Consider the following 11,143-nt stretch of genomic DNA (forward strand, 5'->3'; position numbering starts at 1 on the left):
AGTGCAGTGGCCGCTCCCGGCCACCGCACCCTCGACCTGCTGGGCTCCGGTGATTCTTCCGCCTCAGCCTTCCAAGTGGCTGGAACTACAGGCGCGTACTACCACGCCTGGCTAATTTTTATTTATTGTAGAGATGAGGTCTCACCAAGTTTCCCAGGCGGGTTTCAAACCCATGGGCTCAGGCAATCCACTCACCTCAGCCTCCCCAAGCGAGGGTTTACACCTGAGCCACCGAGCCTGGCTGTGTATTTTATTCTTGATCTCACACCTGTCCGCCTGCCCATTTTGCTTTTTGTGCATTTCAAAGTAAATTGCAGACACAGTACACTTCATCATAAATACCTCCTCTCCGGGCTTGCAAGCATCCACCACCTTGGCCGCCCAGGAGTCCTCCTCTTAATCCCTGCATGTCAGTTTTCACATTGGTAAGGTAGGGATGCGAAGATTCCCAAGCCTGGCCATTGTGACATGAGGTAATGTCTGTGTGACAATGAAAGAGGTGAGTTGGAGAAGGCAGGCGTGTGGCCTGGCTTTCCCTTACCTGTCACATGAATGTGACAGTGCCTGGCTCTTCTCCTGGGGACCTAGGTGCTAGACGCGACTGGAGGTCATGACTCAGCCATGCAGCGCCCCCTTACCCTGAGCCATCAGTGGCTTCTGAACTTCCTCACTCTTCCCTCACCTCTCCCCTGACCCGTGCAATCCCCAGGGTGCTGGAACCTACACCTGCTGGGAATCCTACCCGGACTTTCAGCTGTGTGTCCTGCTGCCCTACCTGCCTTCCCTTCACACAGAAACCCAACACAACGCAAACCCTATCCATCCACTCTCCCTCCCGGAATGTACTTGATGCATCATAGAGATTTGGCTGTCCACTGTTCCTCTGAGAGTACACCCCATACCCTCCTACATCTGTGAGTCTGTTAAGAACTGTGAGAACTGTGAGTCTGTCTAGAACGGTAGCCCTGCTGATGGTGCCAGCTTCCTGAACAGCTCAGAAAAGGCAGGTGGTGAGGGCACCACTGATGGGGGTGGGGAGGGGGAAGTCTGGATTGGAAGATGGATGGAGAATTGATGGATGCAAGAGATGGGTGGGTGGATGGATGGATGGATGGCAGTAGGTTGGGTGGATGGGGACAGATGTTGGATGGATGAATAAATGGATGGGTGGATGAACGGATGGATTAATGGATGGATGGATGGATGGATGAGTGGGCAGATAGATGGATGGATAAATAGGTAGGTATGGCCAGGCATGGTGGCTCACACCTGTAATCCCAGCACTCTGGGAAGCCGAGGTGGGAGAGTCACTTGAGCCCAGAAGTTCAAGATTACGATGAGCTTTGATTGCACGCCAGCCTGGGCGACAGAGAAAGACTGTATCTCTAAAATAATAATAATAGGATGATGAATGGGAGAACCTGGGTCCTGGTCCTGATTTTACCGTTAACCTGCCACGTGATCTCGGGCCAGGTACTCCCCCTTCTCTGTTTCTTCGTTTGTAAAATGCCATGGTTGGATTTAACAATCTTCATGACCTCTCTCATATTTGATCGACACTTTATGATGGTCGAAGGCTTTTCAGGGATGCTCATGATGGAAGGACCCAAGACAGAGGGGCAGAAGTTCAGGGCCCACATGGAGGCACACTGCAAAGCAGCTTGGACCAAGGCTGCAGGACTCAGCCTGTGTCTGTGCCCTGATGTACGTCTCCCCCTGCCCTTCTGCTGTGCCTCCTGTCCCAACACCGTGATTTGGGCTGTGATTCAGTTTCTCTGCTGGGGCCTGGGAAGAGAGTCCTAAGGGAAGGTGAAGGGCCACTGGCATCTCCCCTGCCTTGACCGACTCTAATCCACGCTCTCTCTTTCTCTCTCTCCTCCCTTGTCCTCCCCAGCTCTCTTGAGTCATGGCTTCTTCAAAGCTCCGAGAACCCGCAGATGAAGTTTTTGGTAAGTTCTGTACGACTCTATCTCTAGTCAATAGACACAGCCATAAAGCACTTCCTTCCTGGGCCACTAGGTATTGAGGGGGCTAGGGTCAGTGTATGCCTGTGTGTATGGTGGCCTGACTGTCACCACTATCTTAGTGGGCACACCAGTTATAACAACAATGAATATTAAGTACTTATGTATTAAGTACCTATGTATTAAGTACTTATCTTCTGCAGGTACGAGGCTAAGCATCACCACTTCACATGCACTGTATGATTTAATCCTCACATAATGCTGGGAAGTAAGTCCACTTTACAGACAGGAGTGTAGGGTGCACAGTGCTCAAGCGCTGTGCTTCAAAGATCACATGGCAGGTGTGTGATCGATTGCTCACACCTGTAATCCCAGCACTTCGGCAGGCGGAGGCGAGAGGATTGCCTGAGCCCACAGGTTCGAGACCAACCTGGGCAACATGGTGAGACCTCATCTCTACAATAAATCAATAAAATTAGCTGGGTGTAGTGGCACACACCTGTGTTTCCAGCTACTTGGAAGGTTGAGGCGGAAGGATCCCCTGAGCCCAGCAGGCTGAGGTTGCGGTGACTGCGTGCATGCCACTGCACTCCAGCCTGGATGACAGAGTGCGACTCTGACTCCAAAAAAAAAAGAAAAAGATCACACTGCAAGTGAGTAGCATAGGTGGGACCAGAATGTCAGACATCCTGACTCCCTGCTCTAAGTTACTGCGCTATACACCTGTATACTCCAGCACGGATGGCACACATTACTCCAAGTCGCATAAATAAGTGCATGGGACCTCACCTTGCATTATGTGCACTGAAGTCAAATGCATCACACACACAGCCTCAATACCCCTGCCGGCCCCTCACACTGGTATGCACGCCCATGCCCTCAGTACACACCAGGGTGTGTGCACACACTGCACCATCATTGACCCCCTGCAGCCTTCTGTTGTGTGAACTGGAAAAGAGACCACCCCAACTGGGCAGAGTTCCCAGCATGCACTGGGGTGAGAAGACTGTTTCCCAGCTGGATTTGGGTGGAGTCAAGGAGTCTGTGAGCAGCTGAACTTGGAAAAATGAGGGAGAGGTAGAAAGAAGAGGGTGCTGGAGGGGCTCTGTGTGTGGAATGCCAGAGGGCTCCCAGCTTCTCCCCCACCCCCATCTCTCTGTCCTTCTGCTCTTGCCCTGCCACTGCCCCTCCTGCTTTTGGGGAATGCTGTTTCCCTCCTCAGTCTCCCTGGGCCCCTCCAGCCTTTAACTGCCTCAGAGCCTTAGTCTCCGTGGGCCTAAGCCCAGACCTGACAGTCCAGAGCCTTCCTTCCCTGGGTTTTTCTGTCTCCAAGCCCCACCTCCCTACCTCCACTCCCCACCCAAACCCTTCCTGTTTTTCTCTCTGCTGAGGTAGCTGGGCCCTGCCGGCTTCCTGATGTGAAGGCAATTAAAGATTCATGAATTCCCACTGCCCTGGCCGGGAGGGGGAGAAAGTGGGAGAGAGGTGGGAGGAGGGGAGAGGGAGGGAGCTGAGAAAGGGAAGAGATGGAGGGGGGTGGTGAGGGGCCCCTGTAGAGCACAGGACCTGAGGAGAGGCTGGCCCCCCCTTGCCTCAAAACCCCCAACTCCCCAGGAGTCCCTTTGCTCCTAGACCCTCCAAGGTAGGATGACCACGGTGCTTATCTGGCAGGTTGGCTGGCCGCCAGCTGGGGGCCAGAGGGGTAGAGGATGCAAGATACTTGAATATTGTCTTTAACCTCCCCCTGGATCCTCTGCTTCGGTTTCCCCACCGATAAGATGAAGGGTTAGACTCAAGGCTGGCCCCCATCTCTGCTTCAGAGAGAGTGTATGTAGCTTGCTTAGTGATTCCCAAGGGAGCCAGACTGCCCTGCGGGTCCTGTAACCCTGGCGTGTCACCGCTCCATGCCCTCAGGCAAATTGCGGCTGCCCTGGGGATTCCTGGAGTCCCTTCCTTGCTGGGTTGTGGGGAGCCTCAAAGGAGCTAGTAATTGTAAAGCACTTAGAACAGTGCCTAGCACAGTAAGTGCCCAGTGAGGATTAGCTCTTATTCTTCAGTGCTTCATCCTCAATCTTTGCTGCTTCCAGGCAATGCCAGGGATGGGGGGGGGGGCTAGGAAATGAGGGCCCCTCCCCCTGCTTAGCCCCAGGGGCTGGAAACAATAGCAAGGTTTCCAAGCTGGAGCTGCTAAGGGACCAGAAGGGTGGAGGAACACCTGGTGGCCATGATAGCAGTCTTTTGGGCAGTACCCCTCCCCTCTCCAAGCTGCCAACCACACGCACCCAGGCAACTGCGGCAGCCTCTGGTGTCCAACTTCCCCTTCAACCAGACCATTCCTTGTCCCCTTGCTGGCTGCTCTGGCCCCCTGGCTGCTCCTCAGACACGCCAAGCCCAAGCCTGCACCGCTCCCTCTCCCAAGCTCTCTCTCTCTGTCTCTTTTTAAAAAATAGAGACAGGGGTCTCACTATGTTGTTCACACTGGCCTCAAACCCTTGGCCTCTCAAAGTTTTGGGATTGCAGGCGTGAGCTACTAGGCCTGGCCAGAAAGCTCTTTCTTCTTCTTTTTACAACCCGAGCTCCTTTATTATCACCCAGGCCTCAGCCTGTTTAAAGTAGTCACCCCTAGTCTCCCTGTCATCCATTTGGCAAATACTGAGAGAGCTCCTAGTATGCGTCAGGCTCTGTGAACAAGCCAGTCAGAGTCCCTGCCTTCATGGAGCTTGAGTTCTTGGGCAGGGAGAAGCAGGGGAACAGACAATAAAAGCATCATGAGTAGGCAAGGAACATACTCAGTGGCAAGGAATGCCATGCAGGGGATTCAAATGTGGGGCATGATGGGATGCGGGCATGGGCCTGCAGGGGACCCTCATCAGCACTTGTGTGTCTAGGGTTCCTTTTCGAGGCACGTACTGGTTCATGGAAGTCTGACTGACTTTCCTTCAACATTGACTGAGTGCCTACTCCTTGCCAGACAAACTGCCCCAGGCTCTCAACACACAGTGGACAGGGAAGGGCGCCCTCTGCATCATGCAGGCCATGTCATGGCCAGTGACTGTATCATAGTGCGGTGTGGCTGCCAGAGGGAGAAGGGAGGTGATGTGTCAGAGTAGATTAGCCAGAAAAGGAGTGGAGAGTGATGGAGCAGAGAGCAGCTTGAGCACAGGGCTGGAGGGGGGAGGGAGGAGGCAGATATACAGGCAGGTATCCTTCCAGTATACATTCAGATGCACATGCAGGTATACATCTAGGTATACACACAGGCATCTGTATAGCGGTTTAGTGTTGTGCCCACCAAACACAGGCAGCTAGTGCCTGGTTAGTGCTACTAAGTGGTGAAGCACTTTGCATGGATTATCTTGCCTAATGGTTACAACAGCCCTACAAGGAAGATACTATTCTACAGATGAGGAAGCCGAGACCTAAAGGGAAGTAACTTGCCTAGGGCTGTCCAGCTGCCAAGTGGTAGAACTGGGTTCAGTCTGGGCCATCTGTTGCTTCTGACACAGCTGATGCTTCTGACCACAGCGTCTTATAAGAGGAGAGGTCTATGGGGACACAGAAAAGGTGGGCTGGGGTCCCTCGGGCCTTGAGTAGAGGGCTGGAGAGCATGGGCTTATGTTGTTGGTGTTGGGATCCCCACAACTCCTAGGGTTTCAAAGCCAGAGAGTACAGGACGTGGTCAGAATGTGCTTTAGAAAGTTTCTTCTAGTCCAGTGGAAGGTGTGGGAAGGAGCCAGACCCGAGGCAGAGAATGGAGCATGGGTAGATGCTGAGGCCATATTTTGGGATGGCAGGAGCTGGGAGCTGGGGGTTGCTGGTGGAAGCCTGAGCTAAGTCAACTCAGTCTAGAGGGAGAGGAGGGGTCAGGTTCCACGGGTGTGAGGAAGGCCAATTAACAGGACTTTGTTCTTTCATTAAAAGCGTATTTACTAAGCACCAACTATGTGCCAGACACTGTTCTCTGCTTATGGAAGAGCAGTGAACAAAACAGAACCCTATCCTCATGGAGCTGACATTCTAATGAGTGGCGAGAGACAATAAGCCAAATAAAATATATAGTATGCCAGGGAGTGATACATGATAAGGAACAAAATAGAAGTGGGTTTTGGAGTGCGGAGTATTTTAAATTGGTGGTCAGGGAGGGCCTCTGAGAGAAAGCATTTAAACAAAGATCTGAAGGAGGTGAGGAAGAGAACCATGCAGGATCTTGGCAAAAGGCTTGCAGAAAGAGGGAAGAAGAAGTGCAGACACCCTGCAGTGCAGGCTGGGCTTGTGTAGGGAGCCAGGAGGCCAGGGGCGCTGGAGTGGAGGGAGAAGAGGCGCCCTCAGAGAGGCTAGGGAGCACCAAGGGAGTCTGGAAGGCCTCTGGGAGAACCTGGCCCTTACTCTGCATGAGGTGGAAGTCACCAGAGGGTTCTGAGCGGAGGAGTGACACAAGCTGACATGTTTCATCAGGATCACGGTGGCTGCTGTGTTGAAAATAGACAGTAGATGGGAAAGGGAGGAGGATGGGAGACCAGCTAGGAGGGCTTTTGTAATAATCCAGCAATGAGATGATGGTGACCTAGACCAGGGAGGCTGTGAGATGTTCTTTACCTCCACAGCCTGCCCCTCTCCTCCCCTCCCTTCCTCTGCTCTTCATATGTTGCATGCATTCGACTGTGTGCTACACTCACACTCATAAACAGTGTTGGATTATGGGAAATCTCAAAGCATATTCAAAAGTAGAGCGAACAGCACAGCGCATTCCGTCTAGCAAGAATCTGTTACTCGGCCGCGATGAGGATCCAGCCAGGCCAGTCGTGTTTCATTTCCACTCACTTCCGCTCCTACCACTGCTGCTCCGGATTCTTTTGAATGGAATCCAAACATCATATCACTTCACCATGAATATTTCAGTATATCTAGATATGCTTGGAGAGTCGAGCTAACAGGACCTGTGAATCGACGTGTAGGCCGGGAGGGAAGGCAGCCGAGGATGACTCTAGGCGTTTGGCCTGAGCGCCTGGAGAGACGGAGCTGCTGGTCACCAAGATGGGAGGGCAGAGAGCAGCTCGGGGTGGGAGAGGTCAGGGGTTCAGTTTGGGCATGAAGATGCCAGTGGACACCCAAAGCGGAAGTGTCAAGCAGACTGCCGTTCGCATGAGTTTACCGACTGGGGCTGGGGCTGTGGGAGGAGCTGGGAGCTGCCCGATTGGGGTGGATGAGCCTGTGGTGCCTAGGGGCCTTTGATGTGGCAGACTCCCCAGCAGGTGCCTGAGTGCCCCGGCTTGGAATCGAGGCGAGGGGTCAGGCTGGAAGTAGACAGAGATGCTAGGTAAGCCAGGAGAGCAACAGGGGTGGCTTAGGGGAAAGGCAAGGCAGGGGAGGGTTGATGGCATGGGGTCGCTGGGATCATGGGGGTGGAGTGGGAAGGGTCTCAGCTACCCATCCTGAGGCCTGAAAGACGCCTCCGGAGACCCTAGTACTAAGCTTGGGGCGGTGTGGAGTGAGGGTTCCATTGCCAGGTGGAGCATGTGGACAGAATTTCTGCTCAGTCAGGGTTTTTATGAACATTTTCTTGGGTCTCCCTCTCTTCTTCCATGTCCTCATGTGGACCCGAGCACTGGCCCACAGACCCAGGATAGGAGAGACGGGTTTCAGGGGACTGTGGGGCTTTCCTTTCTGCCACTCTTCCTCTACTCCACTCTACTCCACCCAAACCCTCTGGATCAGCTATCCCCAATGTTTTTGGCATGAGGGACCCAGTCTCCCGGAAGATAATTTTTCATGGGTGGGATGGGGGGACAGGAGGGAGATGTTTTGGGGATGATTCAAGCACAGTACATTTATTGTGCACTTTCTTTCTATTATCATTACATTGTAATATATAATGAAATGATGATACAATTCGCCATAATGCAGAATCAGTGGGAGCCCTGGGTTTGTTTTCTGCAATTAGATGGTCCCATCTGGGGGTAATGGGAGATAGTGATACCCGAAGTGTGTTGCTTATGTCTGGTCTACTCTGTAATCTCCTTTTGGTTGCTGTCACTGCTTCACAAAGATAGGATGTTGGAAATGGAAGCATGTTTTTCAGTGCTGATCTGACAGGAGGTGGAGCTCAGGCGGTAATGCAAGCGATGGGGAGCGGCTGTTAATGCAGAGGAGATGTCTCTTGCTCACTCATCCGCAGCTCACCTCCTGCTGTGCGACCCAGTTCCTTACTGGTCCATGGCCCAGGGGTTGAGGACCTCTGTTCTGAATGCTCAGCAATGCCACCCCAAGTGTGACCCTAAGCCTGGCACAGCAAGCCAGTGTCCCCACTAGGGACAGTCTCCGGAGCCAAACTAGCCAGGCTTAAATCCCAGACCATTGCTAGCTGGTGGTTTTGTTTGTTGTCTGTCTTTCTTTCTTTCTTTCTTTCTTTCTTTCTTTCTTTCTTTCTTTCTTTCTTTCTTTTTTCTTTAGTCAGAGTCTCACTCTGTCACCCAGGCTGGAGTGCAGTGGCATGCTCACGGCCACCCCAGCGTCGTCCTGCAGGGCTCAGGCGTTCTTTCGGCCTCAGCCTTCCAAGTAGCTGGAACTATAGGCATGCACTACCACACCCGGCTAATTTTTTTTTTTTTTTAGATATGTTGTAGAGATGAGGTCTTACCAAGTTGCCCAAGCTGGTCTTGAACCCCCGGGCTCAGGTAATCCTCCTGCTTCGGCCTCCCAAAGTGCTGGGATTATAGGTTTGAGCCATTGCGCCCAGCCAGCTGGTCGTTTTAATCAAGTGACTTGACCTCTCTGACCCTCAGTTTGCTCAGCTGTAAAATGTGCTTAATAGCTGTCCTCACCCCACCCAGCTGAGTGAGATGATGTATGTACATTGTCTGTTATGCAGTAGGTGCTTCTTAAATGGTAGCCATTATTACCATGATCTCTCCAGCCACATCCCCAGCCCTCGTCTCTGCAAAGCTGCCCTCCAGCCACCCCTGGAGGTGCCACGCCTTGCTCTCCTGTTTCCTCTTGTTGCCTTTGCCGGGCTTGCCAACCTTAAGATCAGCGTTGGTGTCTCCTGCTCTGACCCATACAAAGTGGGCTGTCCTGCCCCCAGTGCCTGTGGGAGGCTTCAGCACACTGTATTTATTTGCTGACATGCCTGCCTTCCCTGCTCCCACCTGAGGTTGGGAGACACCCTGTTTTTCATCTGTGTGTACGTCCGGTGCTGGAAAACACTGAGTGTCTGGGGTGTGGGCACAGGTGGCCACCTGAGGTCGGCCTCTGGGCTTGCCATCTCTCACATGTCTGGTCTCCACCCCCTTCCCTCGGTTCACAGACCTGGACTTGGCCGTGCCAGAGACCGTCAGACTGGACAGCAGTTTACACAAGGCCCGGGCCCAGCTGCTGGCCAAGGGCCGGAGACATCGGCCATCCCGCTCAAGGCTTCGGGACAGTGCCAGCTCTGCTGAGGACGGTGAAGGCTCCGATGGGCCCGGAGGCAAGGTTGGGGCAAGCTACGCAAACACACAGACACTCCATCCCCTCCTGCTCTTGGACAGTCCCCCCAAACTGCGCTTCCAGGGAAACACACCCCAGACTTCTGTCATAGTGATGCTAACGAATGGCAGCTGCAGGTCACTTTGGGCTCATTTCTTTTTTTTTCGTTGACAAACTTTATTAAATGCTGCATTGGTATGGAATCTCTCTTAATGCACACTAGAATTTCAGGCTTCAGCCGGGCTCGGTGGCTCAGCCTGTAATCCCGTGCTTTGGGAGGCTGAGGTGAGTGGATTGCCTGAGCCCGCGGGTTCGAGACCCGCCTGGGCAACTTGGTGAGACCTCATCTCTACATTAAATCAAAATGAGCTGGGTATGGTAGTGCTTGCCTGTAGTTCCAGCTACTTGGAAGGCTGAGGCCGAAGGATCACCGGAGCCCAGCAGGTCGAGGGTGCGGTGGCTGGGAGCGGCCACTGCACTCCAGTCTGGGCAACAGAGTGAGACTGCAACTCAAAAAAAAAAAGAATTTCAGGATTCAGGGGGGTGGCAATGGTGAATTTAGGTATCTGGTCTCCCAAAAGTACCTGCCGCTGTACCCCTGACTCTGCAATGGCTGCCAGGCAGATCACCCCTCCACTGGAGCCATCCCGCTCCATGGCCAAAGCAAGAGTATTGGCAGTGAATTGCAGACACTCTTCCTTGGGCATGCCCTCCCGGTAGGTAGCATTGACATAACCATGTATATAGGATCTCCCAGAGCCTCCAATGGCAAAAGACTGCCTTACCACCATACCACCCATGGGCACTGAGTAAACCTGCCCTCCTCCTTGAGGGTCCCAGCCTGCGATGATGATTCCTGCCATGAGATCTTCCTGGTATCGGTAACACATCTCTTTAAAAGAGGCTAGCTGCTGTGTGTACCACTGGAGGCTCATTCAGTTCAATGCTGTGAAAACCAAGCTGGTAAGTGACAGCATCAGCTACTGCCTGGGCATCAGCTGCTGAGCCCGAGCAGCAGCAGAAAATGTGGTCATGAACAGGAGTCAGCTTGTCAGTCACTCGACTGGCAATGTAGGACCCAGTGGTTGTGCTGGAGTCAGCCCCCAGAACCACGCCCCCGTCCAATTGCATGGCCGCGATAGTGGTCCCTGTGGACACTTCCTGGTTTTCCCAGTCTGGAGCGATGGCCTCTGGTCTCCAGGCTGGTGCCGGCCCCACTCCCCGAGCGGCTTACTAAGGTGGCCGCCATCTTCCTCCTCCCTGGGCTCATTTCCTCCTTTGAAGAAAGGTATTATTATCCCATCTTGCCGATGAGGAAACCGAGGCACTGGAGGTCCGGTAACAAAATCACAATTAGTCGGTGAAGAAGGTGGGATTTGACCCCAGCCTCGTGACTCCCACCTCTCACTGCCACCCTCCCTCTGCTGAGGGCACACAGAAACCCTGCCTCTAGGTCCCCGTGGACCCAGGCTCCCCGCCTGGGGTCCTCAGCTTACAGGGTGAAACCGTCTCCCAGCCCTCCGGGAAGGGGAGGAGGAGGGCTCTCGGTGAGCGGCTGTCCCCTCCCCCAGGTGACCGATGGCTGCCGGAGCCCCCTGCACCGGCTGCGCTCGCCTCTGCACTCGGGCCCGGGGTCCCCGGCCGGGGGCTCTTTCTGCTTGGAGCCCCCGGGCTTGCGGCGCAGCCTGGACGAGGACGAGCCTCCGCCCTCGCCG

The 11,143-nt window shown here is 53.7% G+C and overlaps 1 protein-coding gene and 1 pseudogene across 3 annotated transcripts in view; one reads left to right on the top strand and one right to left on the bottom strand.

Moving 5' to 3' along the window:
* Nucleotides 1–1,888: 1,888 nt before the first annotated feature.
* Nucleotides 1,889–11,143, top strand: part of SAMD14 (sterile alpha motif domain containing 14) — a 13,461-nt gene continuing 4,206 nt past the window's right edge. For both annotated transcript variants that reach the window (XM_008070084.2, XM_008070089.2), the window contains exons 1-3: nt 1,889–1,949; nt 9,268–9,434; nt 11,000–11,143. The exon at nt 11,000–11,143 is cut by the window's right edge and continues 161 nt beyond it. In XM_008070084.2, coding sequence (XP_008068275.1) covers nt 1,907–1,949; nt 9,268–9,434; nt 11,000–11,143 — 354 coding nt within the window. In that variant the 5' untranslated portion in view covers nt 1,889–1,906. The remainder of the gene's footprint in view (nt 1,950–9,267; nt 9,435–10,999) is intronic.
* LOC103272643 lies at nt 9,956–10,677 on the bottom strand (annotated as a pseudogene). Its single transcript, XR_002482611.1, has one exon. The product of XR_002482611.1 is annotated as a proteasome subunit beta type-6 pseudogene (transcript).

This window comes from Carlito syrichta, unplaced genomic scaffold, assembly GCF_000164805.1.
Source record: "Carlito syrichta isolate Samal-C Ts95f unplaced genomic scaffold, Tarsius_syrichta-2.0.1 Scaffold111540, whole genome shotgun sequence".
Taxonomy (NCBI): domain Eukaryota; kingdom Metazoa; phylum Chordata; class Mammalia; order Primates; family Tarsiidae; genus Carlito; species Carlito syrichta.